Source organism: Melanotaenia boesemani, chromosome 8, assembly GCF_017639745.1.
Source record: "Melanotaenia boesemani isolate fMelBoe1 chromosome 8, fMelBoe1.pri, whole genome shotgun sequence".
NCBI classification, from domain to species: domain Eukaryota; kingdom Metazoa; phylum Chordata; class Actinopteri; order Atheriniformes; family Melanotaeniidae; genus Melanotaenia; species Melanotaenia boesemani.
The window spans coordinates 20587890-20612737 of NC_055689.1; the positions used below are offsets into that span (position 1 = coordinate 20587890).

Below are 24848 nucleotides of genomic sequence, written 5' to 3' on the forward strand. Positions count from 1 at the left end.
AAAGGAGGCTGTCATCAGGCACTCTGGAGGGTTTTCTCGCTCTGATACAGCGGGGAACCCTCCCGTGAGCTCTGCCAACACCGCGGTCGCTGGCCCTTCTATACAACGATCCCCTGCTCTGCCCCGCACCATCATCGCTGCCACCGGCCTCGGGAGCTCTGAACAGGACGCCACAGCCGTCCAGCAGCCACTTTCCTCGCCTCCACTGTCTCAGTCCTCAGACTCTTCGCAGCATCTCTCCCCTCCACCTCGGCCCCTGTTCTCACCCACAACACTTCTAGTGGGTGACTCCATAATACGGTACTGTAGATTTTTTTAATGCCTCCACTTGTTTTTTTTCCAGAGCTACTGTGTGCACTTTGCTGAACAAACTACCGGGGCTGCTGCAGGCAGCGGCCCCCACTATCAACAGGGTGATTATCCACATAGGGACTGCACGTTGAGAGTCTGAAATTACAAAGTTAGAGTTTAAGGACCTCTTTGAGTTTTTATCAGCTTGTGGCAAATCTGTTTTTATCTCTGGTCCGATTCCCACGCTGGGTCGTGGGGTCGGTCGTTTTAGCAGGATTTTATCGCCTCACTCATGGCTCTAGCACACCTCCTCTACTTACATTTTTGGTTTTATTGACAACTTTAATCTTTTCTAGACTCGTTCAGCCTTTTTCTGGGCAGATGTTCTCCACCTCAATTCACTAGGGAACCGGTTTTTAACTTACAACATCATCCATGCTGTTCAGACTCATAAACAAAATTGACTTGAAACCCCCTCTGCTCCCACTCCACCCCCCTCATTGGTACGCCCTCAACCCAGTTCCCCATGCAGCCCTCTTCAACACAGGATCACTGTCATCACCAACCTGCGCCCTTACAGGCAGTTCATCCCCAGAGAACCTTCTCCTCCCTGCCTTATCACTGTTCTTCTCTGTCCCTTGTCACCCCCTGCTCCCTGTTCCACTCCAATAAACTTTGGTCTTTTAAATATCAGATCCATCAACAACAAAACATTCATTTGCCACGATTTTATTACTAGCAATTACTTGGACTTTTTGATTTTTAACAGAGACCTGGCTAACTCAAGGAGACTGCACACCACTCATTGAAGCAACCCCCTGACTACTCATTCCTTTATCAACCAAGACTGTCCGGAAAAGGAGGGGGGGGGTTGCTGCCATTTTTAAGAACAACTTTAAATGTACTCCTGGTCCCTACAACCGTTTTATCTCATTTGAGCTTCTGTGTTTTATCATATCGTGTAAAGAACCTGTGTTTGTTTTAGTTATTTATAGACCCCCGAAACCCAATAATGCTTTTATTCATGAATTCTCTGATCTGTTATCCCAGTGTATGGCCCTCTACAACAAAGTGTTGATTCTTGGTGATTTTTAATATTCACGTCTGTTGCCCTTCTCACTTTTTTACTTCTGATTTTATTGAAATTATTGACTCCTTTAATTTAACGCAAGCAGTTCACTTTCCCACTCACTCTAAGGGCCATACACTGGACTTGGTTTTATCCTTTGGTCTCAGCCCGGGCAATTTTTCAGCTAAGGATATCTGTGTCTGATCACAAAGCCGTTTTTTTTAATGTTATTTTATCTCCAAAGTCTGTTACCCAGGGTTTACCTTTCCGATCTCGTGTTTTTAACTCCTCTTCTGCCTCTAGGTTTTCTCAACTTTTTACCCCAGCTTCCTCGACTGCTCTTAACACAGATTTTAGCCTGGTAGAGCTGGTCTCTTCTTTTTATCAAACCTCAAACTCTATTTTAAATATTGCTCCTTTTAAAGAGAGAAAGCCTAACTTAATTACCTAACCCTGGCTCAATGAACACACCCAATTGTTAAAGAGGATTTGCAGGCAAAATGAGAGAAGATGGAAAAAGTCCAGGCTAAATGTATTTTATCTCACATGGAAAGAAAGTCTTAAATCCTATCAACATGCAGTCAAAGAAGCGAGGACAGCTTTTTATTCTAACATTATAACAAAAAATCAATCCAATCCTAGAGTTTTATTTAAGGTTTTAGACTCAATTATTAACCCTAAGCCTTGTCCTTTTAATGATGCATCTACAGAACTGTGTGAACTGTTTTTAAATCACTTTGTTAAAAAGGTCAATGACATAAGAAATCAAATAATTGCTCCGAGTCACACCATTACTGTAAGAAGAGAATTTCCCAAGTGTTTTAATTGTTTTACTAATTTGACTCCTTTATCTCTCTCCTCTTTAGCTGATCTTTTATCTCACATGAAAACAACCATGTGCAGTCTTGATGTCATACCTACCAAATTCCTCAAAGATGTTTTTAGCACAGTTGGGCTCAGCATTTTATCCATCATTAACCTGTCCTTGTCAGAAGGTGTTGTCCCTCCTTGTTTTAAACATGCTGTGGTCCAACCTCTTTTAAAAAGCCTAATTTAAGCATTGATGATTTTAACAACTTTAGACCGATCTTAAAGCTTCCCTTTTTATCCAAAGTTTTAGAGAAAGTTGTTTCTAATCAGATTTTAGGTTTTATAAATGGAAAGGACATCTTTGAGAAATTTCAGCCTGGTTTTAAAAAGCACTACACAGCACTGAAACAGCTCTCCTCAAAGTCTCTAATGACCTTCTTTTAGCCTATGATAGAGGAGAGAGCATCATTTATTTCTTTTAGATTTGAGTGCTGCATTTGATAGCGTTGATCATGCTATTTTAATTGATCGTCTTAAAACCTGGGTTGGCATCACAGACACTGCACTTGATTGGTTTTACTCTTATCTTTTAGATAAAACCTTTGCGGTCACCATAGGTAATTTTACGTCCTCCTCTGCCCCCATTGCCTGTGGTGTACCGCAAGGTTCTATTCTAGGTCCCATTCTGTTTTCTATTTATGTGCTCCCCCTAGGACACGTTATGGCAGGCTATAACGTGTCCTTCCACTGTTGTGTGGACGACACACAGATATACCTCCCGCTGAGACCATGGGACACTGGAGGCCTAGCTGCTGTGTTAGAGTATTTTAACGATGTGAACAGTTGGATGGCACAAAACTTTCTACAACTCAACAGTTCTAAATCTGAAATTATCTTAATCAACCCTCCTCACTCCACCGCCCATATTGAAGACAGTCTCGGTCCTCTCTCCTTTAACATCACCCCCTCTGCCAGAAACCTAGGTGTCATATTTGATTCCAGTCTTAGTCCTGTTTCCTTCACCTCCGCACCATCAGTAAAATCAAACCTGTCCCCTCCCTCCCGATTTAGAAAAAGTTATCAATGCTCTAATTTTCTCCAGACTCGACTACTCCAGCTCCCTCCTCTCCAGTCTTGACAATAAATCCCTCTCTCGCCTCCAACTTGTTCAAAACGCAGCAGCTAGGCTTCTCACTGGTTTTAGCAGAAGACAACAAATTACACCTGTTTTAGCCTCGCTGCACTGGTTCCCTGTACATTTTAGAATTGATTTTAAAGTTTTACTGATTACTTTTAAAGCTCGTTTAGGTCTGGCACCCGGCTACATTACAGATTTACTGACACCCTATCATCCTCTCCGCAGCCTTAGATCCTCAGGCAGGTCCCTTTTAGCTGTGCCAGGGTCGAAACTCAAGACCAGAGGTGACCGAGCTTTTTCAGTCCGAGCCCCTCGACTCTGGAACGACCTGCCTGAGGAGATAAGGCTGGCACCATCAGTATCATCTTTTAAGTCACTTCTTAAAACACACTTTTATCGACTGGCTTTTTTATAACATTTTTATTTACTTTATTTATTTTCAAAATGTACTCGTGCATGTATCTTTTCATTGTTGATTTTATTACCTTACTTTGCTGTGTGCTGTTCAGCACTTTGTAAACCTGTTTTTTTAAAAGTGCTATACAAATAAAGATTATTTATTATTATTTGTTATTTTCTGGACTAATGCTTTCATGTAAGAAGGACTTTGAACCCACTGTAAGCTTTGTAAAAGCATACAAAACTATTAATATTCATGTCTGTTTTACTTTACCTCCATTACTCATGGCCTTTGTTTCAGTTTCATGTCTGTTGTTGGTCACAGTATTTCTTAACACATCTTTATGACTGCAGGTAAAACTCAGCATGCTATTAGATGCCAATGAGTCATTGAAAATTCTTCTTGCTGCATATGACCCGTGCTGAGCAATGTAACACCTCAGTCTGCACTGACTCAAGGGCAGGGATTGCAACTGCAAAACCAAACATGGAGTGTTTGCACATAGCCTTGAGTTATGGCATATACAGTGGAACCAAGACAATCTACTTCCACATTAATTTATACTAAATATGGGAGCAGTGGTATTTGGTTGTTCTTACAGAGTCTGACTTGAGCATTCCTGAGAATTTGTCCTCTCATACCTTTCTAGAAAAAATAGTAGACATTTTAACCAGCGTTTTTGTCAGAACCCTTATTTATGGATGCTTTTGTAGTTGAAATCTTGAAAAATTGAAATGTTCTGTGTTTAGAATATTGTGTAATATTTTTATTACCTAATATCAGTCATACTCTAGAAGTTCATGATCTGAAGCACAGCTACTTTCTTAATATGAGCTGCGCTCATGGTGAAATAGTTCAGATAAAGTTTACCTTTGAGGTAGTGTTGGGTTTAATATTGAGTCTGCCATACTTAAGTGGCACTGGATGGACTGAAAATGACAGTAAATGAAGGGCATTTAGAGACCACTCAGTTTCTATCAGAGCAGATGAAGCAGTGGGGATGGGGAGTAGGATAAATGGCTTAGAGGACAATCGACTACCTCGATCAAAGATTGGAGATTAAACAAGCAAATATTATCTGAACCCTGCTAGGAACATCTTTGATGTGATTGCTTTGATATGAAGGCATATTAGAGAAACGCCATCTGATACCAATTTTTGTCAAAAGATTAGGCTGACGCAGGGATATCACTCAATGTTGATATTCAAATCTGACACCAGAATCGACACTGCCTGCCAGGAAAAGGTTTAAACTATCACTTTTCTTGATTGTGATGGTTTTATTTTTTTGATAACCTGAAGGTGTTTGCTGTATGCGGTATCCTAAATAAATAATATCCTGACAAATAATGTAATGTATTTTTTTTTCAACTTAACCAGTGCACTCACTGTTTTTCTGTCTCCCTTTCCTTGCCTCTATGCCTTGATGGTGTTTGATTCACCTTTACGCACCCTGCAACGTCTTATGCCTGCAGGTAAGCCCAGCACACACTCACCAATATGTACACAGTCTCAAGAGCAGCTGCTATGTTTTTAGATGATAGGATGGACTGTTAGAATGTTTATACATGACTGAAGGGCCAGCAGTCCTGACATATTGAACTTTCCTGAGTTTCACCATCTGTGGATATCCAAACAGACAAAGCCCCGACCTTTGCAGCTGTTAAATTGGGTGCAACAGTAAGGTTGGGCTTTGTGGCCATCTCGGCATTGAGAGTGGAAGCAGATAGCCTGCTGGTTATAAGACTTTGTTAAGACTGAACAAGAAGTACCAAAATATTTTCTTTTCATGAGCTCAAATGCCCACAGACTCTCCCAGATGATACAAGACCTTTTTCCAACAGTGCAGCCAATTCGTCCTCCCAAAAGATTTCTAATATGTTGACTTGGTTGATTTGGCGTTCTAATCTAATGAAGGATAAAGTGCAAGAAAGAATAGGGGTGTGGGGCTGATTACCCATTTGACTCAATGCTGAATAGATTTTCAATCTTTCTGACATATGCTTTGTGAAAGTAAATAAGCATATAGCCCTGGGCAAGGTAAAAGCAGGGCAGAAGCGATAATGTATTAAAAAGTCTTAGTAACACAAGAGTATCTGGATCTTGCAGATTTCTGTGTAGCATGGGGATTGCTCATCGTGATATCCTCCAGAGAGGATCCCAGATGGGGATGCCATCCTTTCAGCTGGCCTACTTCCCTGCCACTCATCACACATGGCAATTTGTACAATCTGGCTGTGCCACTTTTCTTGCTAAGCCAGCCATGTAATAATTGTGTACATTTTGGCTTTGCTGCAGTGGAAGACACTCATCTTAATGTATGCAGAATTTCTATATGATTTGAGCAAGACACTGCAAGCATGTTTGCTGTACATATGTAAGCTGAAAGTTCAGGAATATATTTGGAGGCCTCCTTAGCATGAGAAATAGGAAAGACACCATAAAATGTGTTGCTAACGGTGATTCTGCTGTCTATAAGGTCACATTTATAGTGACACTGTTTGGTCTGCTTTAAATGAACCCTGGTACAGTTCCACTGATAAAATGGTTAATTTGGAGCAGTGTAAATTTGGTTTCGAACTCTGCTGGAGCAAACCAGTATTTCATCGGTCATCAGTTATTTCATGGAATATCTCCCCTTTGCGAGCAGTTGTTGATGCTATGTGATGTTTTCCAGGCGGTTTGACTGGTAACACAAGCTAAGCCAGTTTGTATTTTTTTAAACTGGTTGAGCTTAATAGGGAATGTCAATATTTGAAGTCAGCTTGTGCATGTCAAATGAAATCAAAATCACAAATACTTTATTAATCCCAGAGGGGAATTGCTGAAATGAATGTGATCATAAGTCCTCTGCACATACTAATTGCACCTTGTCAATAAAAAAAAATAAATATGTGCTTGTTTAACCCATCATTGTGCCTCCTCAGTACACAGAGGTAGCTCAGCATCACATCAGTGTGTGCTTTCACACAGCTTGCTAATGTTGCAGAATCAGCTAAGTAATGGCGAGTTGTGCAATGCTGACATGATGTGTGTAATCACACGTTGATACCGGGCTGTTTTACCATCGTTACTACCTCTTTTGCAAACTCAGATGGAACAGCCGTAAATCATCTTCAACTGTCCTTGTTGCCTATGTATTTTATATTTGGCAGAGATGTGCAACACAGTCATATCTGTCCTGGTTTGTAAAGCATATGGAAAAATGCCTTTTAGACTACTTCTTCAAATCATTAATCGTCTTTATACTTAAAAGGAAATGTTGCTTGGTCAACAGAAACAGCAAACAACCATTTGCTATATGTAGATACAGCAGTGCAATAGATTTACCAGAGAAAGAAATAGTGCTGGGTGTGTGTGTGCTGTAATCCAAGCTGATCTGTTCCTTTTAACAGGTGGTCCAGGTGTGTGGATGTTAGTGCATGTGAGCCCCTGCCATGCAGCTTAGTGAAATTCCAGATTTTCTTCCACTAAATACACCACGTTTTAGCTTGAGTTTTTGAATTTGTGCTGTGCAAAGTAGTTGTGAAGTAGCGGTCAGAATGCTCAAAGAATGCTTCATACCTAATACCCTTTGGGTCAGCCCTGTTGATGCTTCCCCTGCAAGTATATCTTAGCAATCTACAGTACAGTGTAGATGTGTGAATAATAGGATTCTCTTGTTAAGATTCTCCTCAAAATAAGCATCCATGTTGTTTTTCTGCTCTTTGTCTCCTTGGTCTGTAAATAGGAAATTATGTGCATTGAAAATTATGATATAAGCTTTAAAGGTAAAAGCACACAAACATTGCTCCAGGTTTGAGAACGGAGACACTGACACCCACATATACACACCAAAGTTGAGACAATATGTAAGTATTGATGATTATTATAATATTAGAAGAATAAAATAACAATATAATTTTGATAATACATATATGATCACGCCATGATTTGATTTCATTTGATAAAACCAAAACATAAACCTTTTATTGAGTGTGTTTTAATTAAAGAACAAGGAGAATTACCAGGAAGAATTATCTTTTTTTCTAGTTTCTGCTGGTGGTGATGTCCACATGCTTTTGACTGCAATAATTGTATCATGAAAATCAGATATCTGCACAGGCCTTTAATGTATTTACAGAAGGGAATACCCTATTTTACAAACAGTCTAAATAATTTTGTGCAGGTGTTTCATGTTATATTAAAATATGTTATGCAATTTTTGCTAATGCCATGATAAAGTCACCTATTTGAGGGATTGCAAGGATGTTTATTAAATGTCAAAGTTATTTATCACAAATTTCTTCTAAATGGATATGTTTAGTGTTTGTACTTTTAAAGGACTGTCCAATATTTCTGTCATATGCATTTCAGTTATTCTGGCATTTCTTTAAACAGACATAACAGCAGCAGTCATATGTGCTTATAGTTGATAGCTTAAGGTTTAGGCTGCTGCTGCATTAACCTTAAAAACATAGATCATTTTAGTAATGTCTGGCATTTGTAGTCATCTTGTAGGAAGGTGGGATGACTTATACTTGGGTTTCGGGGCTTAAATATACCAATTTAGAATCTAGTAAACATTATTAAATCGGTGACTATATATTTTTTTGCACTATTTTTCATTGTGGGTAACGCCATGCAACAGCTATCAAAAAATGACCTTGTTGGTGCATGAATTTGGTGCATTGATTTCTTGGAAACAGGTCTCAACACCAAGTTGTTTTCATCTTGGTTCTGTTGTGAGCTTCTCTACCTCCCCGAAATACACTACTCACAGATGTACAACCTTAACTCTGTCTGCTCTTTAATTACAGGAATTTTGGCTGGAATGCTTGTAAGGTTAGAAGACTTAAGGATGTTGAGACCTTGAAAACACATCTAGGGTACATAGTTGCCAGATTTTCCTGTGGAATTTGGCTACACTTATGTGTTGCTAAGGGTTGAATTATTTGTCTTCTGGTTGGGAGGACCAATTTTCAAAATATAAAATGCTGTGTGTCTGTAAAACTTTCTCATTTTTCATTTCATGCTTTTCCAGCTGTTAGACTTTAACAATGGCCTTGTGAGTGCTGAAATAAGCAGACCTTAGGTGGGGCTAGTTAAGTTACCTACTCATATTTGTGTGTGTTTTTTAAGCTATTAAATTTCTAAAATTGGTTTCCAAGAGGTAAAAAAATGCATAGGATTTGTTTTAAATTATTTATTTTATTTTAGGGGTAGGGACCTAAGACCACCTGCCAATTATGTATCTGTCCATTTTTGTTAAGTATATTTATAAAATAAAAAAAGTAGACATTGAAGGGAGCAACTGCTTGGGGGAAGCCAAGGGTCCTTAAACACCAAGTTGACAGTTGGATGCTGAAAACATCTGGAGCATCAGTGAACAAATACAGTTCACAACTCCTGAAGTCCTACCCTGTCCTGCACTGCTATGTTATGTCCTTTTGTACAAACATGGATTGTATGCTACAGTTATCATACGCAGGCTGTCTTTACTGTGTGTTTAAGGGATTTTTTCTCCCATAAGACACAACAGAGACTCCTGTTGTTGCCATTAGTTCCTGACAGCTAACGTGTCTACAGTTTGACTGACATAAAAGTGTTCTAAAATTCTTATCTGTCATTGTTTAGATCATCATAAAAGGAAGCCAAGTGTGAGGAGGGAGTGGCCCCTCCACAGACCGTTACAATACACACCAATCACTGTTACAGACCATATTTAGAGCCCAATCTGGTCCAGTGTCTTCTACTGTTCTTTCACTTTTTTGTCATATTGTTAATCATGATTGGTTTGGATGTTTTTTTTTTAAATACATGTTTAAAAAAATCTACATGAACAAGATTGAAAGTGATGACATCCATGGTAGAGTTTCATTACTACATCAGTTGAACATCGCCCTGTAAAAAAACTACAGACAACAAACGCTGCTGTGTCACAATGCTTGAACATTTTATTGTAACACTGCTAATCTCCATACCAAGCTCTCAGTAACTTTTGACTGGTACTGATTACGTTTGAGCTGGTTTCAGTTTTCGATGTGTTAGTTTTTGTCACAGATCTGGCAACTCTGTTTGGAAACTTAACTGGGCAGTTGTGCTAGCAGCTCTTTAAAGGTTCCCATTTTGATGTTGTTGTCAGATTTCTAACAAATTCATGATGACCATGCTAGCAGGCTCATGTATTCCAGTTTCAACACTCGAATAACACTTTAGATTTCCACTGAAATCCAGTCCTGAATCAGAAACTGATATGATGGTTTCAGATCAGAATTTGTCTCTGTGACCAAGAATTTTTAGTTCAGAAGAAACTTATCTTTGCTTTTACATTTGACTTATCTGACTCCTTCTGGATCAGATCAAAGAGAAGAGAAAACGACTTTTAAGAGACTTTAGATTATTTTTGTAAGCTTCTCGTAACATCAGATGTTGTCATTGTTGTAATTAGTTTGAATATCAGTGGCAACAGCTTTTGGGGATGGGAGGACTTTGTAACCTAGATGACTGTGGTCTTTCTCAGCTTCCTTTTCTACCTTTTCAGCTGTTTCTCTTAACAACTATAAAATGAAGATGCGTGACAAAGGAGCCAGAGGCTCAGGCGGCACAGAAATCATTCATTGCCACCCTGTGGTTTGCTTCATAGCTTCTCCAGTTAAATGGGGTTATGTAAGATCCGCAGCCTCACTTACACGGGGAGAGTCATAAATCAACTGACATGCTCAAAACAACGCAGCAACTTTTGTCTGAGTTGTTCAGAGTGCTCTTCATCTCTTCTTTGCCTCTGACTTCTCCCTCTGCCATTATGCAGTCTGGAGGAGAAGAAAAATGACTATGAGAGAGATTTTATGAGACTATCTGTTTAAATGAATCATTGCTGTTCTGTTTCAAGACACTCTGAGTATGCATATTCTTAAAGACAGCGATTTAGATGAACATTCTCTTTTTCTTTCTTATGTCATCACTTTTGATATTTCTTCTCTGCAGCGTATTTTGAGTCCATTTGTGGACACGCTTTTGTTTTAAAGAGCTATGACTTTCCTTGTCTCATCACCTTTTTTTAAAACAAAAGAGGAAGTCTGAGATTTTTTGCTTTCTTTCCTACTGTTTTAAAGCTTACTTGGTGGATCATGTTGCAGCATTTTGGTGCAGGATTCTTCGGAAAGCCTTCCAAAACTTTTGAGAAAATAGAATTTGATGCAACTCTTGTCATGCCAGTTTCATTTAGCATTTTTTGGCCTGACAGTTCCCTTTGCCTGTTCTAGAGTGTGAAATTTGCTGCGACACACTCGCTGTCTCTTGTGGTGTTTTGCTCTCGAGTGTGTTTTGCTGCCTTTTATTGATTCTACCACATCATCTGCATCACTGCTTCCCATCCACTTTGTCTTTTTTTTCCTGTTCTCACGCATACAGATTCACAACCACTTAGGCTTAAGTTTCAAGGTTTAATTTTCACTTCCGTTTTAGAGTAATTATATATAATTAAGCTTGAGTAAAAACTGTTTTTAGCTTTTTATGTTACAGAAATGTTTTTGTGAAGAAAATTCTTTGGATGCTTTGTGCTAGTGCAGTTAATCCATTACATCAGTAGACTCTTGTTTTAGTTACAGTTAAAGAAGTTTTATATGAGTACCTGCTCTTTATTCGTGTTTGCATTGCGCTGACTTTACATGACTAACACATTGTCATGTCAAGTCACTAATATAGAGCTTAACACCTCGGTTAAGCACACAGACGGGAGCATCCGGTCTTCACGGCCATGGCTGGCATATGACTGGAAGGGAAGGAGAATGCAACTCAGCCACCGGATCTGTAGTCAGGAACCAGTCATCACTCTCTTCCTAATCTGCCTGTTCACCCCCCTGTCCACCACCATCTGGAGAGGATGCCAGGGACTGGCCTGGTGGCAGAATTAGAATCACGGGCTCGGAGAGCTGCCAGGCTTGAGAAGAAAATCCTGGAGGAAAAAGGCCTTTTTGCAGTTCATGCTTGTCTATCCTGCGTCCTTGCTCTGTGGTACTGGCCAGCAGCCAGCATTGCTGACGTAGACTGGCCTGCCTCTCAACAAGATAACATCAAGCTCATCTGGCATCCAAACAGTGCTCGTAAGTGCAAAACCCCTGATTGTGGATTAGTCAGTTGCTGCAGAGAAGCATTACGTTAGGGTATTTTTTCCCCCACTGTCTCAATTTAAAGTAATTTAGGGCATAACTGAAGTAGAGGTGCCTTGTCGTTTTCAGAGCTCTATCCTCTGAAGAGCACTGAACTGCAGAGAGCTGTTTTTGTCCAGATAATGAGTATTGGCCACCTAATATCTGGCTGCCAAAATAATGAATCAAAAGATTCACTGAACATGTGTACATACTCTGTGCTGTATAAATAATGCTGTTCTTGATGTGATAATGTAGCTTTCATCAGAAATTATCAACTTTAACCCTCTTGTCATTATATTCAGTACAGCAGCTTTGCTAATTGGTGATGTGAACAGAGACTGGAGGAGAAGTAAGCCCCTCTCCATGGTTACCCAGGTTTTATGCTTTCTGCAAGCTAAAGTAAGGAACATTTTGTCTCTCCTAGTGTAGTTAGTAAGCCAGATGGCTTTCAGGCTGCATGGAAAAATTATTTTATTTCACTCAGTGGAGTGCTGATTCCAAAACTGTCTGATTAACTCCTCCTTTGTGCTTCTCTCCCCCATAACTACTAGTTTAGTCAAACTAACTTTAAAAAACTGGTGATCGCAGCTTTGCTTTCACCTCTCATATCCCATCAGCTCAGTCTACAGGGAGAAGAGATTAGGACAGGAACTTATAATAGGCCATTTATTGGGAAGAGTGCCAATATTTGTGTGTGCTCACAAACAAATGTCCTTGAATATGAGCCATGAGAAGAGCTCATCCCTGCTGATGAACTGCCTGTGATGGATTCCCTCCCCCTGTGGTAATATGGGTCACGATCATACAGGATCTTCAGATGATAACACAGATCAGTCAAGTCCAGAGTAGCTCCCAATTCACTAGACTATTTTTATTGGGTTGTAGGCAGCTTGTACAGTATGAGCTGTAGTTAAGAGTGTGGAAAGGCTTGAGGTTTTAAGTGCCACCAAGACAGGCCCCAAAAGCACAAAGTACATTTATTTGATCTTTTTTCAGTAGGTGATTTTTCTGTCCTTGTACTGTAAGGCAGGTAAACACTTGTCAAATCTAAGTAAGATATGATGGTAAAAATCTGACTCATTATTATTTTGGTGCGTATTTAGATTAAAATTATTTTAAAAAATTTCTCAGTGTCTTCTGAATGCAAGGTGAGTGCAAGGTGCACCAGTGGAGGACACTGGGCAAATTCCATTAATCACTCAAGTTGGTTTACGATATGAAATTCGGAACTCACACTTGAGTTCGATATGTTCCAGTTTACACGTTTGAAAACCAAAAAGTTTACTTAACTCACCTGAATAGCTGTGTTTGTGATACCAAGTGATAAAGTTTGACATAGTAGCAAATTTAGTGTTTGTGCTTATACACACTGTGGCAAAATAGTTGCATGTAAACAGTACCTTTATGTGTTGCTAGCACTCAGGAAATTACTTTACCTCCATCACTTTTCATGCATGGGGCAAACAGGGTTGGTTTTAAGATGAGGGTTCTTCTGATTTCCCAGGGATGACAATCCACTTGGGTGGAGGGCAACATCTGAAATTTCCCACAGGTGACTTTCAAATTTCCACTTTCTTATTTAGTTAAAGCGTACTAACACAAAACAAAACTAGACAATCATTCCTAAATGAAAAAATGGCCCCATTTATGTGTTTTTCATAGTTTTTGGAAGTCAAAATGGTAACTGATTAGAAAATAGGAAAATTTTCATGACCTAAACGGCACTCACCAAATACACATTTGTAAGAAGATTTTTTGTTGACATCTAAAGCTCCAGAGAAGTCTGTAGTGATAGCATAAGTACTTGTGTTTGTATCTACATCTCCCATCACACAGGTTTAAGAGCTCACATACATAAGGGTGGAATATTATTGGTCTTACATTTGTTGGAAACATGGAGTTGTTGGTCTTTTCTTCCATAAAAATCTATGTTGTTCTAACCTGGAGGATAAACAGTACCTTAGTCCTCGGAATAAGGTACTCTTACAAAAATATATATTTTTTTCTCCATTTAATTTAATGAACTAGAAGATTGCTCATGTCGAGGAGGAATAAACATGCCATATATCTAAATATATAAAAAAATATAAACTTGACCTGCTGGTGTACAGACTTAAGAGTTCATGTATTTTGGCTTTATTTAGCTGCACAGGCCAGGACATAGTAAACCATGCCTGGCATGCCGCCTTCGATTTGTACATTATGCGAACGTATTGTTTGGTCGTGTAGTCGTTTGTAAGAGAAACAGCATGGACCAATATGGTTTGTCCTCCCATAATGTATCGTTGGTCTCTCGCTGTGAAAGCAAGGTTTTCTCCTCTACCTCCCTCCCACTCTCCCTCTCCTTTCTTTCTCTCGCACACTGCAAGGGTGAACGTGGGCGAGGATACAGAGCATGGCAGCAGTGCTCTGTTGAATGTAGACTAGAAATGAGGATAAAGAAATACAACACCCATGGAAACACTGACACAGTCTCGATAATGGTGCTTGTTTATCTTTAGGACTGTGGATTTGAAATGATTGAGCTAATCGTTGCACCACCATTTTGTGGTGTTTGTGTGAGACTTTCTAATTGCAAGTACAATCGCTTATTCATGCTATTTTTATGCATTAATCTCCACTTTGACATCATTGATGATACTCACTATCATGCTGTATATTTTGTCTGTGTTGGTAACAGGAGTGTGTTTGCATCCCATAATGCCTTTATTTCTATTTTTTCCTTTATGTAAGCATCCTTCTTCTGTCGTCTTGCCTCCTGCTGTGATTTGTGCAGCGAGGAGCTCAGCAACAGTGACACTAACGAGCACAGCATCAGCCTCCAGCTGTGTGTGTGGTGGTGGTTGTGGCTGTGTTTTGTGGATGTTTTTGCATGTGCCTCATAGAGAATTTGTCTGTTTGTGTCACGCCCCCCTTGACAGAGTGATGGCATTGATGAATGCGACTGCAGATGGACTGAACTGAGCGATACTTGTGATTCTCACACAAAACCAAACATCTGACATTTTTCTTTTTTTAATGTGATGGCAAGAGGAAGTGGGGCTGGTTTGCTGGATGGCTGCAGAGCAGTCAGACTGGGTGTGGAGTCATGACTGACCTGGCTAGATGGGTGAGGGATAACTGCAAAAATCTCTGCAAAGGGGAAAATTACGTCTGTAAAGGATGCTTGGGTTGGTATTGTTTGTTTGTCTGTTTACATGCTGGAGTACTTAAAGCAATGAAGAGATTTGCTTTGTTTTACCCCCATCATGGGTAGAAGTAATGATGAACTCTTTATGTTCATTTGACTCTGAATCCAGGCATTTTATATTTTGGGATGATTTGCCATTTTGGACTTCCTTATTTATGTAAATGGCCACATAAAATACAAAATGATTAATACCAATTCTAATACTTAAAAAAAGGATTTAATAGATTTCTTCCTCTTTGTGTGTATTCCAGTTTTTCGTGCATGTAAAACATCTGCAAGGTCTGCAGTTTTTGCTCCTCAACTGCCTTCTTTTTAGTGCAAACTTTACATCACCACAAAACACATTTGCATGATGCCTACCTAGTGGTGAGTTTGATATGCCACAATAAACTAAAGAATGGAATTGACTTGCAGTTTACCTGTCCTGCCCCAATCAGCTGTCCAGTCTGAGAAGACTTGGGCTTAAAGTATTTCTGTTGCTCGTCTGCCCATGTACATTTCATGTTTACATCAGTGGCCAGGGTTCCATTTCCTGTTTGTCATTCCCATTCTTTCTTGTCTACCGACCTGTTACAAGGAAAGGAAGCCTTAAAATCGTCAAGGTGAGAAATAAACGAGAAGTGCCACGGCTGTCTGCTAGATGAGGAAAAAATATGTATTATTCTGTAACCATTGTGCCTTTGCATTTTTACATGGAGTCCACACCAAAGGAATTATTCTCTTCTACAGAAGACGATGATCCTGAACTGCCAAGAAGACTTAATTGCCTAATATTAGCATGCAATGTTTTTGCATCATACCTGTTTAGTGGCTTGTTTAACCTGCCTTAAACAAAGAATAAATGCTACCATTTTAGAACTTTTATTCGACCACTCAGAGCCAATTAGCTTTTCATTGAGGAAGATTAAAAGACACTGGATTTGGGATTAGTGTTGTGACAAAAGGTGACAAAAGGTACTACAGCATCATACAGTAAGAGTAAAAAATGTTTAGTTTTTTTCTTTTCTTTGCTCACTGTCACTCACAAACATCTTGTAAATTAGCATAAATTTGGATCTTTATGATTTTTTTTTTTATCCGAAGTGTCTGATAACTAAAAATGAAAACTGAGGTCTTCCATTTTTTAAAATTTTGATTCATGTTGTCCTGATGTTGACAGGAAGCTGTGTTTGCTGAGTTTTCTACCTTATATCAGACTTTTATCTGGACTCTGAGGGGTTAAAATGTGAGCACCGGGTTTGCTCATAAGAAGAGACAAGCAGATGTGAAAATAAAATCATGAATGAATGAATGTATGAATGAAAAATTGTCTGTTAAACAAGTGAAATGCAAAACAGAATTTATCTTGACACTTTAACAGCGAGGGCTTTGAGGTTGCCTAGGCAACTGGTTGCCTGTGCCATGGATGGGCAAGTGGGCGTGGAGTCAACAGGGGTTTGTGGGCCGGTGAGAGCAGAGGTAGGCGATTGGCACAGAGCACATGCTGCATGGGGGCTTAACGCTGATGATCTGACAGTGGTGTTGACCCTGCGGGGAAGTGACAAGAGTCACAACAACATGTAATGTCGGGAGTACGCACACCCATGATTTTTGTTGCACGCTGCAGTTAAAAACCAATAACAGTTTGTGAAATCATCACACTCAGAAACGCCCTCTGCATCCAATGCTTATTTTTAGATTTTTTTCATGCGGAATCAGTGTTGAAACTGTGCAGGACTGACAGAAAATTGTAGACACTGATGTATAATTCATTCTCATAACCCAAGCTCAAACCAGAGTCCTTAAGACAAGGCTTCAGGTAATCCAAACAGCTTGAAAAATTACACCACAGTAATAAATAAAAAAACATATATATATATATATATATATATATATATATAATATAAAATCAGTGTAGCTACTGCTTAATTTTTGTTGACTGACTAATTAAGCAACTTATGCTTAACAAGTTATGCAAGACAGCAAAAAGTACAAATGTTCATATTGCAGGAGAATAAACTTTTTTTCAGAAAGATGATTTCATGTACAAAGTGATTATTCATGGACTGCATAGTGAGTTCTCTCTATGTACTCTGGCTTCCTCCCACTGTCCAAAACATGCAGGTGTACCTTCTCTTTTGCCCAGTAGCAACTAACCCTGAATTAGATGAAGTGAATTTAGAAAATGGATGGATGAACATTTTCTTACTCCTGTAATAGTTTGCATCACTGCCCTGGCATGCACTGGTATTTGCTTGCAAACACAACTGTCATTCCATAACTTCATTTCACACTTTCTCTGACACACACTAAGATGTGTTAAGAGGGCTAAATCAAACTGACAAGTAAAAAGGCAGCCTCATATTAAAGGTCAAGGATCTTGTAGTTTTACATTAGCATGGAGTTTATCACAGTGAAGATTCCATCAACTCGACTATGTAGGGCTGGGTATCGCCTCTAATTTCCTCAATCAGTTATATTAAATTCACAACAGCCTGATTAAATTAGATGTCGATTCATTTACAGATATTTATGTAACAGCAACTTTTCTTTAAAATTAAAGTTAGTTATTAGTTGCTAATGTGAGAGGTAAAGCGCTGCTAAATACTAGACAGGTGAATGTAATCCAGTGGTGAATGAAAATGAATGGTTATTGGATGGAAGCGGCATAGGCGAAACCTTTCGGTTGTCTATATAGACTAATCTGGGCAAACACCAGAAGTAGACAGTCTAAGATTGCTATTGCTAAGATTTCTTGGCTGTTTGAATAGCAGTGAAAAACTTTAATTGTAGTAAAAAGTTAATGCAAAGATCATTTATCTGTACATTTACTTGTACAGATTGCCACTGTCTATGTCTATGTCTGTGTGACGCGAAGAGGGCCAGTGGTTGAGGGCAGTGCATTTGTTTAAGGAAGGAACATTGGATATACAGAGAGCAGAAGGGAAATGACATGCTGTCATGGCAGAAGAAACACTGGAGTTTATTGCAGACAACAAAAACACCACAAACGCTGGATGGAAGGGCCTGACTAGTGAATGGGCGGGTCTTGCCCACTGGGGCATCTATAGTGCCGGCTCTGCCTAACATCCTAACATGTTGTCAGTCCAGATATCTATGCTGCCGTCCATGTCAGATACAAGGTAATTAGGACTGGCCACCTCAGTGATGGCGATGGTGCAAGATGGCACAACACACAAAACGACCACCAGATTTTTCTATATGCTAAGCTCTCGCTGAGCATCGTTAAGTCACACGAGTAGGGTCGCTGTTGTCACATAAAAAAAGGAAACATATAAATAAACAAAAATAGTCTCTGTGTTTAATTAGTTGATATTGGATTAATTCTATTTTAATCAATTCACAATTAATTGATTTTTTTAAACTAGTTTTCGTTTTACAGATTGTGTAGCATAATGACAGCCTGAGCTGCAAGACAAGAAAAAACAGCAGCAAATTTCACATGTATTAAGTCACTGCATGAAAAATGTCATTTTGCACTAAGTACCTAATTAGCATCCTCTTCTTGTAGAATTTGATATGTGTGTAAATACATTAGTTTACAGGGACATCTAGCAGCCCAGCTCACATTTGCATTGAGATGCATCTGTTTAGGAGCTAATTATTCACATACGTATCTAACATCTCTGCTTTAGTTTTAACCCGTCAGGCAGTTGCCTCAGCCATTTTGTTCATACTTTGAGTGAGAGTCCTATCAACAGTATGAGATTCCTCTGAGGATGCTGGAGTGCGTGGGCCACTACCCCACTGATGAGCTTCTTATGTAATATCCATCTTCCAGCCTCTCAGCACACACTTATGATGGTCGATTGTCCACATTGAGCACAACCTGGCATTCTCTTCTCATGTGTGGACACAGTTAACACATTGGATCTTTCTATATAGGTATTTTACATATTGGCACGCACTGAAAAACATAATTTAGAAAACATCAGGGTTTCTTTTATGCCTTTTAACTTCATCTGGACAAAATGAAGCTAGAAGCATCATAAGATAATTACTCTGGTAATATGCTGGCTAAAATAAGACAAAGTTTCTTTAACCTCAGGTACTAAAATAGGTCCATAAATCAAATGTTCCATTTACTGTGTGTATCTACAAGTATTTAGCATTTTGATGCAGCAGTAGTGACACCTTGTGGTTGTGCTTTGCTACCATGGTCACACTTCAGAAGAGCAAGTCTTTGACTTTAAATGGGAACCTCTGTGTGTTCATTTTTAGCTGACAGGAGCAAAACAAATGCACCGCATGAAAGTGAATAGATGCAACAAACAGTATTATCCATGAGCACCAAAGGATGCAGAAATAGAGGGCGTCTGCTTCGTTGTTCCCATCTCTGCAGCATGTGGGCAGAGCTTGTGTTGGGATTTAGATGAATCTCCTCAGTTTATTGTGTCAAAGCAGTGCTCAGTTGTTGGCTAAAGTCAGATTAGCTATTTGTTTACTCTCCACTGCTGTCCTTTCTCTGGGGGCAGTGTCTATTATGCATTGTTTATTATCTCAGCATCTGACAGTTCTATCTGGTATATTTGATAAAGGCAAGAGTGTTGGAAAAATTCTGTCTCTTGACTGACTGCTTTTCTCATACCATGTATTTTTGGTTGAGTGAACAGGGGCAGTGATCTGTATATTTGATTGAAATAGTCCTTTCCTTACATTTAAATGTGTTATCATGTTCAGTTTATGTAAGAAGTCTTGGCTTTAGAAAAGTGGTTTGCCTTTGCCTCTAGATGCATTTTGATTAAATATATGCTGATTAATAAGAGCTGTGTTAGAAATCAGTTAAACAAAAGTAAAAGAAACCAAATCTCGTCAATAAGTAGGCTCCACCTTTGCTCTTCATAACAGCATTGACACATGGAACTGTTTGATATGTGGATAAGGTTTATCATACATGGAGCTTCTTTCTTTTTAATGCTGTCATGTCTAGAGATGCCTAGTGGCACTTGTGAGTAAGTATCAAATTATAGAAGCCTTGGTAGATGGATGGTTTCTCTTCTTTCATTGCAGCATGAGTCATTGCTGGACTATTATGAGGTACAGTGGCCCCATTAGGATTAAAGCAGACCAAATAGCTATTTACATATGACGAGGACAATTAGCAATCCTTCTCCCACATGTTTTTATTTTTAGTGTAGGCCTCAGAATAGTCAAAAGAGTTTATTCAAGGTCAGTACCCTGCAGGGTCCTAGCACATGTGGTCTTGGTGTAAATTGTGCATCTTCAGTGGTGTTTGTTTCATACCGAATGTGCATGTGTCATGACTTTCTCAGTGTGTGCTTTCAAAGCAAAGTCTACTTAGCACTGAGAAAGTGGGAGCCAGCACAAATCAGACTGAATCCCAAGAACAGCTGCTTATCTGTCAAGTGTTTTACTGACAAACATGTATTTACCTCCTCAGACAGTTTACACAGGATGATAATTTTCCATTGGAGTAGCAGGAAATTACCATAGAGATTGACAACATATGCAATCTGTTGTTTCTTGTAAATATTTTCTGTGTTGTTGCTTGTCTCACACGCTAATCCTGCTGGCTTTTCACCGATAGTAAATCGTCACTTTGCTGCTCTATACCTTTTCAGATTGCCGCCAATGAATTCCTTAACTGGGATATATTTTTTGCTGCAGTGTCAGTTGACCAGCCAAGACAGATGCATTATTTGAAATAACATCTGCCAGTCTGAGCCCACAAGATGATGTTTGCTTTAATTTATGCATTACTGTGAAATCAGTTTTGATTCCCTCTGATCGCTTCACTCCTGTAGTACATAAGATGAAAATGATGACTAATAAGATAGCCACTCATTTTGACAGTAGCTGTCAGGCTTTGTCTTTCTGCATGCAAATATGAGATGAGATATTATCACCTGACGTCAGTACGAGATTAAAGCAGTGATGTCACCTGCATGTTAATGTGCATTACAGCAGGCTAATAATGAAATATGGTGCAGCCACAGTGATTTCTACACTTGATCACAAAGAAAATTATGCAGTATTTAATAGAAATAAGGCTGCATAATGCTTGCAGTAGTTAATATGAAAAACATAGTTTCAGTTTGCTATCATTTTAATTGCCAGCATTGTTATTAGTTTTCAAGGAACTAAAATTGTCTGTGTGAACCTCTTGTAATGGCACTCAGTCCATTAGGTAGTCTGCTGTGCTTCTTACTGCATACTAACAAAAAGAGGGAACATCAAAGAACATGGACTTGTTAATTACACAACCTTGGGAAAACCAGTTTCTGCTGCTGCTCATAATAATTTCAGTGGCGCTCATTCAATTTTGATTATGTTTTCTTTCCAGTTACATCATATCTCCCAACTGTCCTAATTTCCAAGACTGCATTCTTTTTGTTTTAACTGAGCCTTGGACAAGGATTATTTCAGAGAATTTTCTGAGATCAATAACTTAGGGTTCATTCATAATGTCACTTCAGACAGCAACTAGCCTTGAAGATGGCGGTGTGTAAGACTGGAATGTTAATTGGCTGAAAATTAGCTTTAGCCAGTAGTTGCATGACGTCTTTGTCCACACTGACATCTGTTGTTCTGCAGCAGATCAAAGGTAAAAGACCAGTAACAACACAAACACAAGGAGTCTTACAATTTATACCATGAATTCTAAGATTACTGCCCACACACAATAACACGGTGCACTGCCATGATCATGACCATGTTTGCTACTAAATCTGAAATTACCGGTAGGTGCAAATTTACTGATTCATCAGAAGCTTCACAAAGAGTTGCAACAGAAAACAGTTAATTGTGGGCCTTGACAATAGTATGAGGTTGTATGCTTGATTTAATGGCTTATGAGATCTGAAGAAAAAAATCCAAAGTGGGGGAAAAAAAACAAAAAAAAAAACACTTGGTTCATCACACTGCTTGGCAACAACAGGCCATAACATGGCTGTAGCATTGGACTGTGTTTATCTTAAAGGCAAAAGCCCAAAAGATAGGGAATGTAAGTCAATGTAATGGTGGCTAAGTTTAGTTTCTGTTTCTGGATTCACATTCCTGGGTTAGTTAACATTAGTCAGCACATTCTGTTTTAGTAAAATACATCAAAATATGCTATTTTTGATGGTCCAGTTCAAGTTTACGCTCTCGCTGACTGTTTTCTAGTACTCTGTACTGTTTTTATTAACTGCTTTATCAGCACTGTCCTTGACTAGATACAGTAAAGGCCAGGGTCATGAGGGAGTGTGATGTTGATGTAATGCCAGCCTTCCTGCAGCTGTCACAATGGTAAGGCACAAAACTGACCCTGCAGCTGTGCTGATCTCATTGGACCATTGGAGCAGTCTGTTTCAAGCCTATCAGTCAAAATTAACAGCAGGATTACACATACTTTGACCTTTTGATCCCTTAACATTGACCTTGAATGTTTAAACTGTCTCCATCTCATTGGGGTAAAACACACAAGACTGGTTGGGCCCCTATTTTTATATCATACAGTATATTTCAACCATCAGTCCTAAAACAGTGGAGTTCTGTTACACCTTTCAGCAGGCTTCTCCCTCCTCAAGCTTTCACACCTGTCTCTTCCTGTCAGGAGCCCATAAATAGTGCTCTGCAGCAGCTTCTCATAAGGGTGGGTAGCCATGTGACCTCAGAAACAATAGTACCTGTGGAGATGCCTGAGTAAAAATAGCAGAGCTGTCGTTCTCCTACAGATCAAGCAGTGAGGAGGGGAGGGTCTTCCCCTGAATTTCATTAATCTCAGAGTGTCTGCAGTTATTTATCATGTAGTATTGCATAACAGAGGATCACATTAAAGAGCTTCATCTTTGAAGAAAGTGTGGGTGCAGATGAGGCTGATGCATCATGTCTGCTTCGAAGTGGCCGGTATTTGTGATGGACGAGTTAAAGAACAGGTCTCCTTTCTCCAGGGGATACTGCTGATGCAGTGTTCAGCAAGCAGTGGGAGGGTGAACGTTTGTGGGCGGATAGGAGTGAGTTAGTGATGAAGAGATTCAGAAGGACTGAAAAGAAGGAGGACAACCAGAAGGAGATCACATTTATGTATAATTTCTGTTGATAAGGGTTGGTTTCTATTAGCCCTAAACTAAATTTTCAGCTCATTAAGTTGCTTATTTCACTTTGGAAAACACAAGGGAAGGGTGCATGTGGAGTGTGTTTGTGTGTGTGTATCATATTCTGACACAGAGAAGATTGCTGGAAAATAAAAAAAAAATCCATTGTTGAAAAGTTAGCATGGAGTAGAGGTGCTGGAGTTCATGACATTTCAGGTCTCAGTGAGGTTTACGTGTTGAATAATAATGTGCACTTTCCACACTCTGCATACAAGATACTTCCCTTTAAATGCAGTTGAGTGGCCTCTGGTAAATGCAGTATATTCACTTGGGTACATCAGTATCTCAAATGCAGCCTGTTCCATCTCTGCTCACTAAAAACCCATTTCTTGCAATTTAGACACAATTCCAATAATATGTTTTAGAATATAAGAATCTGAAAATCTCTCACTGGTTGAAATAAGTAGAGGACTAAAAGGACTTTTGGCTGTATTTAGCTATTTTTTCCCTTCTTATAGAAAAAGGTTCTGTGCAGTGGAATGACAGCATCATTCCCATGGACTTTCACCTTAAGGTCTGAGCTGTGCTTGCACGGCAGCTGCCTGTATGGACACTCCCTGTAGAGCTGCTGAAGTTATTAAATGAATCTCTTTAGATCAGCAGACATGCCCCCCACCAATTACGCTGACTAGATTATAACTCTTCAGATGGCAGAGCTCTGTGTTGTATTATTAAGATATTTAACAAGTTTTGCTGGCATTTGGGATAATTCAGTGCCATGTTTGTAAGTGTGAGTAAGCTGAGTTCATCCTTTGTGGTGATTCTGTGGAATGTGTGAGAAGGAGAGATGGATATCAGTTTATGCAAAATTTAGGTAAATATTTACCTTTTTTTTTTAGGGTTAACACACTTGTCATGTCACATGATATTCAGTCTCTAAGATTTTGCCTGTAATATTTTCTCAGACTAACAAAATAGTTCTATTTAGCTGTTGTGTGCTTCTATAGGTGTTAATTTTTTAATTTATACAATTTTGTACTGTCTGTAGTCCTTTAAAAATTGCTTTTATGTGTTTGTTTTAATCTTTACTATCTAGGAGGCTTCAGAACCTGCTAAAGTCTCTGCAATAAAATATTAGCGAGAGGTACATAAACTGTGTATTCAGCATGCTGTGTGGAGCCTGCAGAGAGTCTTATCTTCTGATCAGCAGTTTTGATATTGTTGCATTTAAATTTGGCAAGGGAAAAAGTGACATTGATGAGCATATGTGTGTGTGTGTGTGTATATTATTACTGTGATTTTGTGAGCATGCTGAGCTATTCTACTCATTAATTAACGTCCCAGCCTGTCCATTTTTCTGTGAATTTTCAAACTAGGTTGACGACGTTATAAGTTATAATTATTATAACGTTATAATAAACTCATCAGATTTATAATAAAAACCCTCCAAGACTCTTTATTTCTCGAAAGGTAAATTGCAGGAAATTCCCAGTGGGCGGCATTACTCAGTGTCTCCAGTTTAAGGTCAGGTTTTTATGGTTCTTCTTGACCTGCTGCTCTTGCCCACAACCTGCTGGACTGAAGCAAGAAACATAAAGGAATGCCTGTAACTCGTCCTCTGATATAGCAGGCATGGACAGGATTATATGACATTACGTTAAGGGCACCTGTACATGTCACAGGGACCACGTAGTGTAACAGCTCCATATTGACTTTGACAAAAACAGCCATCCAAAACTTTACCAATTAGGACACAAATGTTTGGTTTGACCTCTCCTTCCT

The 24848-nt window shown here is 39.2% G+C and overlaps 1 protein-coding gene across 3 annotated transcripts in view; it reads left to right on the forward strand.

Annotated features, from left to right (window-relative positions):
• agap3 (ArfGAP with GTPase domain, ankyrin repeat and PH domain 3) overlaps positions 1-24848 on the forward strand; it is a 127586-nt gene that overhangs the window by 17737 nt on the left and 85001 nt on the right. Inside the window, exon 1 of one of the 3 annotated variants that reach the window (XM_041992011.1) lies at positions 5054-5183. The exons of the other annotated variants lie outside the window; for them this stretch is intronic. Coding sequence (XP_041847945.1) covers positions 5063-5183 — 121 coding nt within the window. The 5' untranslated portion in view covers positions 5054-5062. Of the gene's footprint in view, positions 1-5053; positions 5184-24848 lie in introns of those variants that run through there. 3 annotated transcript variants of the gene reach the window in all.